Genomic DNA, 16,046 nt, shown 5'->3' with positions numbered 1-16,046 from the left:
GAATCTATGAAAACACATTTCCCAATCCCTTACTGCCTCTTATCTTAAGTGGCTTGTCACCCTGTTTTGCGCTTAGGTTTGACACATGCTGCCATTGGAGAACAAGCTCCTGTCAGGATGATGGTACCAAGAGCCTGTAACTTCAGTGTGCTTACCATTGGTGCTGGTGGACCTCACCAAAGTCCCACCATGAACCTTTTTCTCTTCACAGGGCACGAGCGTGTCTCACTGGTTCTTTGTGTTTTATTTGGTGTCTCAGTTTTTTCACTCTACCTCTAGGTCAAAAGAAATACCTCACAATTCCACGTATAGAATAGTTAGGTCCAAACAGCTTAATATATATTAATGTTCTAATGACTTAGAACCCACTTTAAAAAACAATACATATATGTTGAAATCAAAATAATATTTTAGGGGCACCTGGGTGGCTTAGTCAGTTAAGTGGCTGACTTTGGCTCAGGTCATAATCTCATAGTTTGTGAGTTGGAGCCCCGCATTGGGCTCTGTGCTGACAGCTCAGAGCCTGGTGCCCGCTTCAGATTCTGTGTGTATGTGTCTATCTCTGCCCCTCCCCTTCTTGCACTCTGTCTCTTCCTCACTGTCTCAAGAATAAATAAACATTTAAAAAAAATAAAAAAATATTTTAATTCTTTAAAAACCACAATTACTTACTAATGGATGTGTGTGCCTGTTGGGCATGAAACAATATCTTAAATTTTGTCATCAGATTGAATATGGCTACCTTTCTTCTTGTTCCACATTGATTTTTTTTTTTTTTGCTTTGGAAATATTTGATACCATTGAAAGAAATACAGCATGATCTAATGGGTGAACTGTGACCTATTTCAAGCTGGTAGTTTACATGGTGTCTAACAAATACTGAGTACTGCTGTATTTCCCTTGGGAGTTTGAAATATCTTTTGGTATCCCTGAGAGTCCACTGCAGTGTTCTGCATGGACACCTCGTTATACAGTTTGGGAACCATGGCTTTATCCTTCATCAGATGAACAAAATGAAAAGCTTGATAGAAAGAGTCATGATGTGTGAGTGAGCCTATGTGTTGGTGATCATATCCAGATGGCAAGTACTTTCTGGTCCTGTTGGTAGCCCAAAGGATACCAGCAACACCCATCTCAAAACACTGCAAAGGGTTTAAATCTAGTACAGTCACTCTTGCAAACATGTTTGTCCCCAATTTAGTATCAAGTAAACACCTGTTAAAACAGATTTGCATGCATGCACCAGCAAAAATATTTACATTTAATGAAGGTCCTGGGGAGAGGAATAAAGTACATTGCACTCTTGGCTTGTCTCCCGATAGGATTGTGTTTTGCCTCTGTGTTGTGTAAACACGTTATGCATTATTGCTACCATCTTGGCCACATTATTTAGTGAAAATGTCTTGCAGGAAAGTGGGAAAACATATGGAGGAAGCAAGTTCACAAAAGAGGCTAGAAAGATCTAATTAGCCAAATAGTGAGAAGCGATTAAGCATATTGAAAGAGATGCCAGCATGAGAACATAAACTTGGCCATTCACATGGGTCCATTTACTGCAAACATCTACTAGTTTATTATCAACACCAGGTATTAAAGAACTAGATAACAGGTGTTTTATATATTTTGCATTATACAAAAAGCTGTATGGATTATTATATAGGTTTTAAGGATGTTTTAGTAATATTTGGGGAACTTGGATAGAATTTTTGAGTGGGATGAGAGAACAGTATCTTTTTCCCACTTAAAAAAATGGAATCTAGACGACTGCTAAACAAAATACACTCTCCAAATATGTATTTAGTTATAGATTAGATTCTATTGACAAAAGATGTTTGTTTTCAGAACATTTAAGTGATACATATGTAAGTTTTTACTGTATTATTAACATAAAAATGTGTATGTCTTTCTCAGTGTCCCCTGATTACTTAAGGTCTAAGATAAAGTTGAAAAGTGTGTTTTTCCCCCCTGTCAGCAGCCTACCTCCCCAACAACACCCACCAAGCCTGTGGTGCCCCTGGAGTGGGCATCAGGAGTGATGCCAAAGCCAGACCCCACAGTCATCAACAAGCACATAAGGAAATTAGTTGAGGTAAGTGATTGAGAGAGAGTAGAGAGTTAGCACTAGAAGGCCCTTTTCTCTTCCCAGAATATTCTACAGTTGCCCAAGAATCAACTGAAGTCAATGAAAACAGCCCTCTGGCAGGTAGGATCAATTTAGCAGACACTGAGCTCTACCTGGCATTGGCTTATGGGGGAGATTCCCCCAGAATTGCCCTTTTCCCCTTCCTGTCATTCTGTTCTCATTTACCCAAATACCCTCAGCTACTTCCAACTTTCTTTCACCAGCATTTGATGCCTCCATCATTGCCCCTGCAATTTGAGGGACTGTTTGGGGATTAGAATCTACTCATTGAAAACCTATATGGGTCCCAATAAAATGCGCAATAAATTGATTACCTGAAGGTAAGAAAAGATCCTGTAGGATGCATAGTTTCTCTTGCTGTTTATATTGAGGTCTGTGACACACCTGCACAGAACCATTTAGGTCAGAAACATTACTTAATTATGGGAAAGTGTCTATCAGAGCTTTCATGTAGAAAGAAGAGTAGAAGGACCATTGTGGAGAAAATGGAAACAGATTTGGCAATAAAAACTATGACATCTGATTAAACATCTGCTTTAATGGATTGGTATGATACAATAGAATCATATCTTTGGGATAAAATAAGCTTTTTGCTGGGGGGTGGATGTTTAAAGAAAAAGAGGGGGTGCTTGGGTGGCTTAGTCGATTAAACATCCAACTCTTGATCTCAGCTTGGATCTTGATCTCAGGGTCATGAGATTAGGGCCTGCACTGAGCTTCATGCTGGGTGTGAAGCCTACTTTAAACACACACACATACACACACACACACACAAAAAGAAAAAGAAAGAATTTTCTACATCTTGGATCATCAAGGAAACCATGATGCATTGGAAGAAAACTACTACGCAGCATGTGAGGCAGCAAGGAAAGTTCAGAAAGGGTGAGGAAAGGGTCTGAGAAGGCCATGAGATTCAGTGGAGGCCTTGTGTTGATGTTGTGTAACAGACCCAGCTTGGAGCCAGGGAAGGTGGGGAAGGAATCCAGCTCCAAGAGTTGCAGCTCAGGAAGGTCTAGAACTGGGAAATGAAAAGACACAACTATTTTCTTTTCCACTCTCTTCTCTGCTTTTCTCTGAATGCTCATTCCATTATCTGCAGACAGACTTTCTTTGCTACACAAGGGGAATCTGTATCTCCCTCTCCCCCTTCCTCTCTCTCTCTCTCTCTCTCTTCCCTTTTACCTTCTCTCTTATTTTCTCTCTAGTTCCAATTTTATGGTGGAAGGTTGGTCCAATTTGGATAAATTGCCGACTGTTGGTTCAATCAAATGAAAGATTGGATTTTATTATGCATTTCCACATTAAATTTTATTCTACAAAAAGAATTGTACCCTTAATATGGATAGAAATATGGATATTAGATTATAAAAGTAGGTACAAGTAGTTAATTTTAAGCAACTTTGATTGTAGATAAGTATTGGTATTGGGACTTGCAAAAAGACTGTATATTTTGTGACTTTGCACAATTCAGTTTTCTATAAATAAACTTACAATGGGTTCTAAGCAGTCATGTTTTTAAATAATCTGTTACTTTATACTTTGTTCATCTCCCAAAGTACCCCTGAAGCAGCTTGCAACATAGGGCAGTATGGATCAAATAGAATAGAGAGAAAGCATTGGGAAAAGGGAGAAAGATTCATTATAATCCGTTTGCATACATCTGCTTCTGGGGAGAACTTAACAACCCTTTTGGAAAACCCAATTTAGCAGAGGGCAATGGAAAAATCCTTTTATTTTTCAATTATAAACAAAGTCAGGATCATTGTAAATATGCAAGCTTTTCATAAAATACGGAGAATACAAGTTTTACTTTTAGGCCTTGGGAATTCTGCTCTCGAAGGGGAACCACTGATAATTTGTAAACTATCTTGTATGACTTTATTCCCCCATAAACACATACACCCACGTATGTCTTTGAGCAGCATTGTTCAATTATTTGCCTAGAACAGATTCCCATCAGTGGAATTGCTGGGTCAGAGAGTAAGCACTGACTGTCTTCCAGAAAGATTGTGGCTATTTACTTCATCAACTAATATGAGAGTGCCTATTTTCTCATTCCCTAGGAAATTACCCATTATTTTAATGTTTTCCAATCTGAGAGGCTTAAAAAAGTTTTGTTTGTGTTTCTGTAATTACTAGCAGAATCGAGCATTTCCCATGAATGTATTGGCCACGTGTAATTTTACTTTGGTGGTCTCCTTTTCTCCTGAGCTCTCCTGAGCTGCAACAGGTCTCCTCCTGTTTTCCTTTTCTGTCTTTGCTCTCAGGTATATTGCAAATAATCTTCTCTGACATTTATCTTTACATTTGTCAGCTGAGTTTTTTGATTCAATTATTTTGCATTTTACGTAATAAAATATTTTTGTAGGGGCGCCTGTGTGACTCAGTTGGTTAAGCATCTGACTCAATTTTGGCTCAGGTCATGATCCCAGGATTATTTGATCAAGTCTGCATTGGGTTCTGTGCTGAGTATGGAGCTTGCTTGAGATTCTCTCTCTCTCTCTCTCTCTCTCTCTCTCTCTCTCTCTCTCATTCTCTCTCTCTCCCTTTGCCCCTCTCCCCTGCTCAGGCGCTCTCTCTCTCTCTCTCTCTCTCTCCCTTTGCCCCTCTCCCCTACTCAGGCTCGCTCTCTCTCTCTCTCTCTCTCTCTCTCTCTCTCTCTGTAAAATAAAAATTTTTTAAATTGTTTACAGCTTCTGACTTTGATGTAATGTTAAGGAAGGCCTTTCCCACTCAGAGATTACAAAACATAAAAATTATTTTTATCTATTTATCTTTCATACTTTTACAGCTTTCTTATTATTAAAATTGTTTTAATGTTTATTTTTGAGAGGGAGACAGAGCATGAGTGGGGGAGGGGCAGAGAGAGAGGGAGACACAGAATCTGAAGCAGGCTTCAGGCTCTGAGCTGTCAGCACAGAGCCCAGAGCAGGGCTCAAACTCATGAACTATGAGACCATGACCTGGGTTGAAGTCGGATGCTTAACCACCCAGGCATCCCTATAGCTTTATTTTTGACATTAAAATATTTAATGCATCTAGAATTTAGTTTTGGGCAATTGATTTTGTAAGATTATTAGCCACTTAACTCAACAGCACTTATTGGATAATCTTTAATTTCTCTGTGGATTTGAGAAGGTACTTTTTGATGCTCTAAATGCCTATATATACATAGATCTATTTCTGGACTCTGCTCTCTATAGTAAGTTGTAGTACCATGTTGTTTTGATTCATGTAGCTTTGTAGAATATTTGATTTCTGATGGGGCACGTTCTCTCTCATTTCTTCTTATCTTAAACAATATTAGGCTATTCTCAACATGTTTACTTTAATTTGAACTTTAGAATCAATTTGTTCACTTAAAACAAATTGCCACTGGAATTCTGATTGTAATTGCGTTAAAAGTATATTTGAATTTTTTAGGAGAACCTGGGTGGCTCAGTCAGTTAAGTGTCTGGCTCTTGATTTTGGCTCAAGTCATGATCTCATAATGGTGAGATAGAACCCCTCTTCCTGGAGCCTGCTTAATGTTCTCTCCATCTCCCTCTCCCCCTCCCCTGCTCATTCTCTCTCTCTCTCTGTCTCTCTGTCTCTGTCTCTCTCTGTCTCTGTCTCTCTCTCTCTCTCTCTTTCTCTCCCTCCCTCCCTCCCTCCCTCCCTCCCTTTCTCTCAAAAAAAAAGTATACTTGAATTTTTTTTTAGATAATTTAACATTTTAAAGTTTCATTGTCTATTGTTATGGTTTTGGCATTTGTGAGTTCACCAAACTTAACTCTTACCAAAACTGAGGTCTCAGTTTAGACCTCACTTTCTCCAGGAAATGTTTTTTTTTTAAATATTTATTTATTTTTGGGAGAGTGCAGGTAAGGGAGGGGCAGAGAGAGGGGGACAGAAGATCCAAAGTGGACTCTTCACTGAAAGGCTGACAGCAGTGAACCCAATGTGGGGCTCAAACTCAGGAACCGTGAGATTTTGACCCAAGCCAAAGTTGGACGCTTAAGCGACTGTGCCACCCAGGTGCCCCTCCAGGAAACCTTTTAAAATCTCCCTTACAATTCCCCCACAGCAGCCTATTTTTATCCTCAGCATTGCACTTATCTTGTTATACCATAAAGGCTTCTTGATTTCATTATTTCCCACTGGATTCCAAGCTCTTTGATAGAACAATATACTAGTTATCACTGCTTTCCCAATAACAAGTTCAGAGCCTGACTCATACCCAGTTATTCAGTAAATATTTGTATTTCCTTTGCAGTCTGTGTTTAGAAACTATGACCATGACCATGATGGGTACATCTCCCAAGAGGACTTTGAAAGTATAGCTGCCAATTTTCCCTTTTTGGATTCCTTCTGTGTCCTGGACAAAGATCAGTAAGTTTTAATTTTGTTATGTTTTAATGCAGCTATCCTGAAACAGAAAATTAGTGTCAGAGGAGAACAGGGATACCTTTATTTTTTATTTTTTTTTAAGTTTATTTATTTATTTTGAAAAAGAGAGAGAGAGAGAGAGCATGAGTAGGGGACGGGGAGAGAGAGAGAGAATCCCAAGCAGGCTCTGCACTGTCAGCACAGAGCCTGATGTGGGGCTTGAACTCACAAACCATGAGATCGTGACCTGAACTGACATGAACAGCCAGAAGCTAACTGATTGAGCCACATAGGTACCCCAGAGATACCTTTAATTTGCATCTTGACAGCTTCAATCCTAGTGTGTTGATGAGACAAGTGTAATGTTTCACTGATTTTTTTCTTGGTGTTCACAAACCTGACTGGCTGGATGAGACTATAGGGCAGGCTATATCATCAGTGTTGAGTGTAAGTGCCCATTTGCAAATGAGCCCAACTCTCCATATTACTTCTACTTAGCTATTTCATCAACCCCAAAACCTCCATCAAGAAAAAATGGAGGAGAAATATAGTTACATCTAGGCTGGTAGAGTCCTCAGCATCAGTGGACCTGAGGGCAATACTAAAACTAAGGAAGGAAAATTATTTTAAATTACTTACAGCTTTCAGAAGAGCAGGTGATGTCTGCAGATAGCCAAGAAGGGTCCTTGCTTTGTTTTTCTCTCCACTAGCTCAAAAGTTATTTTCGTCAATGAAGTAAAAATATATTTCTATTGAGCTTCAAATGATTCCTGGAAAAGTAGATGACTTTGGAAGCTAATATCCAGCTCACTGGAAAGTAATGATATGAAATATATATTGCAGAGAAACACTGACATTAGTAATTTGATTGCTTCATTTAAAAAAAATTTAATGTTTATTTATTTTTGACAGAGAGAGAGAGAGCAGGCAGGGGAGGAGCAGAGAGAGAGAGGGAGACACAGAATCTGAAGCAGGCACCAGGCTCTGAGTTGTCAGCACAGAGCCAGATGCGGGGCTCAAACTCATGAGCTGTGAGATCATGATCTGAGCCGAAGTCAGCTGCCCAACTGACTGAGCCACCCAGGCTCCCCAATTGCTTCATTTTTAATTATGTGAGATTAGTTCTTAGTTTAAAAATCACCTATAATGAGATGCTAGATTTTATACTGGTGGAATGTCCAAATTATATCACTTTAAAATTCTATAATAATTTTGTTGGTGTGTGAAGTTTTTTTTTTTTTTAATTAAACCTGTAGGTAATTCAGTACACTAAGGCTTTCCTTGGTACTATATCATAAACATCTTAAAACTTTAATTCATCTTCATTGTATTTCTAGAACAAGGAATCCTTTAAAATAAGTTAAATTATTAGAAATAAACTTATTTTACAAAATGAAATTTAAGTTACCTGCTAACTGCCCACCTCCCTTAGTATGTTTCTGTCAGTGATGTGTAACCTAAATTCAGTAGGGCATGAATTTAAAATCACTTCCTACTCTTCATTTATTTTTGTTTTTTCAGCTAATTCTTTAGATGGACCTTACACTGTGCCAGCAAATATATAAATACAATACGAAGATATAAAATATCTTTGTATATAAATACAAAGATATAAAAAAAATTTTTCCCTAAAAATGCAGGTTTGAAATATTCATACTGTATATGATTTCTTCTTTAGATATGTTGATTTTGCGAGGCCAGTAGACCATCCAGGAAGAGATTCTAGCAAGCTCTAGATGTGGTACCAAGATTCAGGAGAACAGTTTTGGAGACATAGATTGCTAGGTCTTCAGCCCAGCCTTGTGAGCTGGAGTCCGGGGTATGGGAGCAAATTCAAAGTTTAAAGGAAGATGAGCCTGGGCCCTGAGGAATGTAGCTTCAGGGGCTCTTCTCCCTACATGCAGCTGAAAGAATGAAGTAGATCCCGCAGGAGAAGCATGGGAGGAAGGAGAGAAACTGTGGCTACGTAGAATCACAGGGTCACATGGAAGACAGAGTGTCAAAAAAGGAAAAACCCTGTCCCCAAGTCATGTGCAGCCAGGAGGTCAGCAACATCAAGGAGTGAGAAAAGGCCACTGAGGATGTCCTTGTGACAGTTTCAACAGAGAGTTAGGGTCAGAAGCCTGGTTATATGGAGTGAGGAGTAATCAAAGGAAATGAGGAAAAAAAATGAAAAACCTCTAATGAACATTCTTTTTGAAAAGCTTGGGAGGAAGAAAGGGAAAGGGAAAGAAAGGTGCTGGAGCTGGAAGCGAGGTTGAGGAAAGTCGTTTTCCAAGAGAGGAAGTCACGAGTGTGTTTGTACACAGAGGAAGGAGTGGGTGAAGAGACTGAGCAGAACCCAGAAGGAGCTGTGTCTTGGGAGGCTGGAGAGTGGGGGATGGGAGCATGACTTCCTCAGACCAGGAGGACCCAAGAGAGGACGGATGAGATACAAAGGAATTCTGAATTGGCACAGAAGGGTGTGGTCTCCAGCATGTGCTGGTGTGGTGAGAAGGCAGCATGAAGATCACCTCTTATCAGGTGGATTTGATCTGGTAAACAAGAAGTCTGATTATGTGTGGGTGGGTGCCACTGGCTGTGAAGATCTGGAAGAATCCCTCTGGTAAATGGTCTGTAAGCCAACAAGACCTGAATGAAAGATTACCACCACTGGCAGTGGCCTGGATGACAGCAGGCTGAATGAATTTGAGACTGGCAGGCCCAGTCATTACAGTTTTCTGCCTTTCTCCAGCAGCCTGATTCTTGCACACCCTATTGTTAGGTTAGGGCTAGAAAAGAGATGTCCTTCTGAAGCTACTATTTGGTAACGAAGGAGACTTTCTGTGCTACGACGCACAGGACACACACACACACACACACACGCACGCACACATCTTCTTACTCTGAAAGCCTCTGGCACTGAATGCTGTCTTTCGAGGTCCCCTCCTTTCAAATAGAACAGAAAAGTAAACACTGCCCACCTGCTTTTGGCCACAAAGGTTTGGGAGGTTGGGTGATTAAAGTGTGTCAGCCACTTAGCAACGTGGTCTTCAAAGATCGCACCCTTTTTTGATTCTCTTTACAGGGATGGCCTAATTAGTAAAGATGAAATGATGGCTTACTTCCTGCGAGCTAAGTCCCAATTACACTGTAAAATGGGACCAGGATTTGTCCATAATTTTCAGGAGATGACCTATCTCAAGCCAACCTTCTGTGAACACTGTGCAGGATTTGTAAGTCTGTTTTCCATTATTTCTCTTGTGTGTAGTTATTTGTACAGCATCCTGAGAGTGTCGGAAAATAATACACCAACAGAATCCATTGTGTGCTTTAGATCAGAAGTAAAGTATGATGGCTCCCTGAAATTAAAAAATTAAGTTTAAAACAAAAGCAATATCTTCAGGTTTCACTGTGTTCTTTCTAGGATTGTAGGGCTGGCATCAGGGGAGGATGGAGAGGCTTGTTAACTCAAGAGAGCAGTTTGTCTGTTAATCCCTGCCAGGGAAAGGTTCTGCCCAATGAGCCTTGGCATTTGTCACTAATACTCGTAGCAGGTGCAATTAAGGGGAGTATTTATCTTCACCAGTTCCTCCCAGTTCTTGTTTCTGGTGGTAGCAGTCACCAGACATCCATCATGGCATGGTTCAATAGTTCATAACTCAAAAAGTAAAAAAAAAAATCTTTTTGGAAGGAAGATGGTTGTAATAATAAGTAACGTTTATTTGGCACTTGACAGTAATGAAGTACTTCCATAGACGTTAGTATAATTGATCCTCGTAACTAGTTCATGACAAGGACATTTTATTCTCCCCATTTGCCTATCAAGACAGAGAGGTCCAGAGAGGATAAGTCCACTTTCCCAGGATCACACAGCCAGTAATTACTAGAGCCAGGATTCAAACACGGGTGTTTTGACTCTGAATCCTGGGCTCTGCCTATGCCACTGCACAAAGGAAGCTGGTTCACTTCTTTTCCCCACATTTGATAATTCTTTGTCATCTAAAGGCAGCTTTGGCCTTGGTATTGAACAAAGACTCATGGGCTCTGAAAGTCTAGTTGATACTAGTAGAAGATGAAAATGTGATCCTCTAGGACAAGATGGTCCTGCCGCCAGCATGCCTATTACTCTTTTGTCCAGATGCCAGAGCTCAGTTTTGTTAGCTTCTTTCAGCCATCATGTTCCACTGGTTCCATAGTCTCTCCAAATCTTATGGCAACCTAAGGTCCGAAATCAAAGGACTGTGGGAAATATTGCTCTACGCCCATCTACATGAGGTCACTGTCTCCTGTCCTTGTCTGGCACCTGACCCAGAGCCTCTTCCTGCCTTGTGTTGTCTGCTAGTTATTAAGGAAGCATTAGCAAGTGATGCCCTGATTTGCCCTCCTGATAGGACTCATGCTTCACTTTATTTTTTCCAGCAGTTCCTGCAGCTATGTGCCATATCTGGATATTAGAATGCTTCTTCTTAAATCTTATCCTTTCTTGTCCTAGATCAGTGGCTTTTGCTCACACACAAAACTCCCAGGAGCAGTGGCTTCCTGTCTTTCCCTCATGTGACACAGTCTTCTTTCTCTACTTATTAGGGACAAAACCTTGCCAAGTGACTTCACCTCTCGCTAGGCCCAGTCTATATATGTATAATGTTACATGAGTTAATACATATAAAAAGCTTAAAACTGTGTCTTTTGCACAGCAAAAGTTCCATAAATGGTAGCTGTTAGGATTATTATTATTACCATCACCATGGTCTTGGGGAGGAAAAATTTCTTATCACTTATCACAAAGTCTCCTTGTCTGGGACCTTGCAAATTATTTAAATTTTCTGGATCATCCCAGTCACCTTTTATAGAAGAGACGCAAACTAGATTATCTTTAAGATCCCTGTAGCTCTGACATGATGTCATAGTCCTGATACCACTTCCGTTTTCTGTATGGACTGCTCTGTAGGGATTCCTCTTCCAATCATCCCAGGCACCTGAGGCCTTGCTTCCAGTTAGTTGTCTTAATAATCCTTCCTATCCCAGGGCACATTTGAATCTTAATAATATATTCTGAAGGACCCAATAACTTTTAAGACTCAAAGAAATCACTCTCCACTGGTGGAATTTCCTTCTCAGAAAGGGGGTGAGAATCAGTCTTCCTGATGCCTTGAGTCACTGCACATTGGCAGCTATCTATTCTTCTCATAGGTGACATAATGTCCACACTCAGGGCATTGTTCCCCTATAATACCTGTAAGTGATGCCCTCATCAGCGCCAGTAAGCCACTGGCCCTGTTTCTTTCAAAATCATTTTATTAAATAGGTATCAGTCACCTAACCTAACCACTACAAGGTTAAAAGTGGAGTTTTTCCAGCTTGAGCGAAACCTGCTGAATTGAACAAAACAATACCGATGCTCCTGTGTCCCTCGGCCGCACGTCTGATGCCGTGGGAGGCACAGTAAAGAATGTGGTGTATCAGGGGGATGGACACACCACCACCAGGATGATCCCCTGAACGACCTGGGTGACCACCCCCTCCTTACACTGGAGGCCCTCACATCTCTCCTGAGACACTTGTCACTTCCTACATCCTCTTTCCTACTTGATTGGCAGAATCTGAACATTATTCTGCATCTCCCACAGCCTTGGCACAGACCAAACACTGAGCAGGCTGAGAATGAATACACGAACAAATAGATCTTTTCCTTTTCTGTATTCTTTTAAGGTACCAATGCTACTTGGAAAAGAACCTTGCACAGCGCAAATGCTTTAGTGGGATACGCACTGCGTAGGTTGCTTAATTTCCCAGGGGGCGTGCCAAGAGGAGCTACTGCGATGAAAAAGAAGGCAGGGGGAGCTGGGGGGCTTCCAGACACAGTGACAGCCTCCCCGTGGAATTTTGCTGAGAGCGCATTATACCAAAGTCCAATAATTGTACCAACACCAGTTTCCCATCCCAGCTCCCATTTGGCTTTCAGAAAGAAAAGGGAAGCAAAACTGTTATCGCCCCAGCCCCCAGCTGGAGTGAGCTAGGAGCTGGTTCTTCTATCTGACAGGAAGGGTGTCAGGATCTGCTACATCCTGTTTGTGCGCCACGGAACATCATGCCTCCCAGGACTTCCTTCTTCTGGTCTTCTTTCCCACCCCCCCCCCCACCCCGCCGATTTTAATTCAGATTCTCTGACATTCTTCTGTCTTTTGTTACAGCTCTGGGGCATAATCAAGCAAGGATACAAATGCAAAGGTAAATAAATGTAATGTTGCTAACATTTTTTATTGTGATATTTGGGGCAGGAATCAAATTTGATGAAACCACAGAAACTCTTGGTATCATGGAGAACTTGGGTCTTTGGCCACTGGCAGTTGAAGAGTTAATGTTTTTGGCGGGGGGCGGGGGGGGGGGGATCCATGGAGTTTTGGAGATCCCAGACTGGAATTTTATAGTTTGTTGCAAGAGCAAGCAAACCACCCCTATCAACCCACACACCTGTGGCCCCATCTCCAAGATGTCTTGTGAATCACACAGTCTTGTGAAGCACACAGTTAAGGTGGAACTTCTGAAGTGGGCTGAGTGTAACTAAAATACCGTATAAAGGAACTGCATCCTTCATGGGAATAGAGCCCACACTCATTCCCGTAATACAGATGCCTTTCTTTCTACTCTCACATCTAAGCTGTTCCTTTGTCACTAAATCACAGATGCTGATGAGAAAAGAGAAGCCTTAAAAAAATTATTTTTGTCCCTTTTCAATGAATTTGTTCATAAAGTGCCCCATTCAATAGGAATTTATAAACAAATAAATATATACTTGATGAATGCAATACACATGCATTTTAATAGGCACTTAGGAATATGTTGCTCGTTGTACATATGATCATTACACATTCTTGGTGTTTAATTTCAGAAATTGCTGGATAATTTATGCAGACTATTTGTACTGATGGTTTTAAGAATCTGATAATGCTCTTGGAAGATATAACTACAAAAGGAAACATCTTAGTCACAGAATGGCTTTAGATTAACACTATTCCCTTAGAATGCCTTTTTCCCCCTGTAGCTATCTTTCAGGATTTGGCCCTTATTTTGCGCGAACAGAGAGCTTCCCTGAACCTCAATGGGAGCCAGTCTCAAAAACCTTCCCTTTAGTTCTTGGTATCAGTTGTCTTAGTGTAACTTGGATTTCTACTTACAAGCAGTAAGCTACTGCAATATCTTACTGCCTAGCCATAGTTTTATTCTGGTTTCTGACCCTATCCCCTAAAGACACCCCCCCCCCACACACACACACACATACACACATATACACACAATTTTATGAAGATTAAAATCAATTAAACCCTTGGATCATCTTTGTGTACATGGTATTTTCTCTTCTTTTTTAAAAAAAATTTTCTTATGTTTTTATTTTACTTTTGAGAGAGAGAGACACACAGAGTGCCAGCGGGGAAGGGGCAGAGAGGGAGGGAAACACAGAGTCCAAAGCAGCCTCCAGGCTCTGAGCTGTCGGCACAGAGCCTGATGCGGGACTCCAACCCAGAGAGTGAGATTATGACCTGAGCCGAAGTTGGACGCTTACCCAACTGAGCCACCCAGGCACCCCTGGTATTTTCTCTTAAAGGCACATAAAGTGAAAAGATTAATTGAAATAGACTGAACCTGTCATTATAATTTGGTCTTTCCATGATGTCATTAAAGGATCATTTGAAATAAGACCGTTTGGGGGAGAAGTGAGTATTGGAAAGAATTAGAAAGTTCCTCTTTGATAGTGAGAGAGAAATATACTCTTTGTTTATTAAAAAAATTTTTAATGTTTATTTATTTTTGAGACAGAGACAGAGTATGAACGGGGGAGGGGCAGAGAGAGAGGGAGACACAGCATCTGAAACAGGCTCCAGGCTCTGAGCTGTCAGCACAGAGCCCAATGCGGGACTGGAACCCACAAACTGTGAGATCATGACCTGAGCTGAAGTCGCTTACCTGGCTAAGCCACCCAGGTGCCCCAAGAGAACTATACTCTTGAAAATAATCATATTTGTTCAGTGATTCTAAGGGAAATGTAGGACCCTCTATAGGAAATAATTATGTTGCTCTCTTCCAAAGCAGCCCAAATTTTCTGCCCCAAGTAGCAATTAATATTCTACTCTTTTAAAAAATATTTTTAAAATGTTTATTTGTTTAGTTTTGAGAGAGACAGAAAGAGAAGAATCCCAAGCAGGCTCCACGCTGTCAGCACAGGGCCTGATGTGGGGCTTGATCTTAGGTAACATGAGATCATGACCTGAGCTGAAATCAAGAGTCAGGCGCTTAACTGACTGAGCCATCCAGGTGCCCTTATTCTACTTTCTTAACTAAAGCATTCTAATGGGAGATTTCACAGAGTCTGCTGCCATTTCAAAGCCACAGTCAAGTCTGGAAAATGTTATTAGACATAAGCCCACCTTGTTTTCTGTTTCTATGCAGAGAAAAGAAGGAGGAGATAAGATCATTTGTTCTCAAGAGGCACCTGGGTGACTCAGTCAAGTGTCTGACTCTTGATTTTGGCTCAGGTCATGATCTCACTGTGATGGTTGAGCCCAACATTTGCCTCTGTGCTGACAGTGTGTAGTCTGCTTGGGGTTCTCTCTCTCTCTCTCTCTCTCTCTCTCTCTCTCTCTCTCTCTCTCTCTCTCTCTCTCCATCAAAATAAATAAGTAAACTTAAAATCAGTTGTTCTGGAAAAGATCTGGAGGAATGAAGAAGAATAAAAAGGTGTAGGCTAATACTGAATGAAGGGCCATCTCGCTGTAAATGATCAGAGGCAGCTGTTGGTCCTGGGAGACACTAGACGCTGGGGTTTCTTTCCCTCATTCTGGCTCAGGGAGCCTCTTGGTGGAAAATCCATCTTGGCCTGGGAGAGCCCTAGTCCCGTGCAATTGGCATTTAGTTTCGAGCAAAGGCAAATCTGCCTCGCCCCTACTTGTTTGCTCCCCACTGCCTCAATGAATCATGTAGTGGAAGAAGTTGAGCAAATATGAGAGAAACCCCAGGAAGGCTAGTGAGTCCCACTGGCCCTTTTCTAGCCCCTGGACAGACCCCGTGGGCCTGAGCTGGACTCTGAGTCAACACGGGAAGGAGCATGGGGAGGACACGGCCCTGGCTCAGACGCCACCTTGGAAGCCCAGTCAGCACCAGGTACACATGATTCACACTAATCGTCTGTGATATTTTGATATTTTTTAGACTGTGGAGCCAATTGTCACAAACAGTGCAAAGACCTCCTGGTTCTGGCCTGCAGGAGATTTGCCCGGGCACCCTCCTTGGGCAGCAGTCATGGGTCGCTGCCTGGAAGTCCCTCGTTGCCCCCAGGTAATGTCCTCTACTTTCTTTCTTTCGGCTTGCCTTCCCACACCTAGACCTCCACTGGGTCCTGGATCTGAACCTGGTCGGAGTCATTATAAACACCAAGGCCAACTTCAGGTGAGAGGCATGGCGGCAGCCTTGACTCCCACTTGCTTCTCTCTGCTTTCAGGTCTCACTTCTCTGCAACTCACCTGCAGCCAGCTTGGGTCTGCCTCTGGTCCGTCCCTCT

At 41.5% G+C, this 16,046-nt stretch overlaps 1 protein-coding gene across 10 annotated transcripts in view; it reads left to right on the top strand.

The window, feature by feature from the left end:
• Positions 1-16,046, top strand: part of RASGRP3 (RAS guanyl releasing protein 3) — a 105,681-nt gene that overhangs the window by 82,810 nt on the left and 6,825 nt on the right. For 8 of the 10 annotated variants that reach the window (XM_019827694.3, XM_045054698.1, XM_011281146.4 and 5 more), the window contains 5 exons: positions 1,973-2,089; positions 6,399-6,514; positions 9,579-9,726; positions 12,685-12,721; positions 15,698-15,823. In XM_019827694.3, the coding sequence (XP_019683253.1) occupies positions 1,973-2,089; positions 6,399-6,514; positions 9,579-9,726; positions 12,685-12,721; positions 15,698-15,823 (544 nt within the window). The remainder of the gene's footprint in view (positions 1-1,972; positions 2,090-6,398; positions 6,515-9,578; positions 9,727-12,684; positions 12,722-15,697; positions 15,824-16,046) is intronic. The other 2 variants (XM_019827693.2, XM_045054697.1) reach the window with 2 other exon arrangements.

The sequence above is a fragment of the Felis catus genome, chromosome A3 (assembly GCF_018350175.1).
Source record: "Felis catus isolate Fca126 chromosome A3, F.catus_Fca126_mat1.0, whole genome shotgun sequence".
In the NCBI taxonomy this organism is placed as follows: Eukaryota; Metazoa; Chordata; class Mammalia; order Carnivora; family Felidae; genus Felis; species Felis catus.
This window is presented reverse-complemented; position numbering and strand designations above follow the sequence as displayed.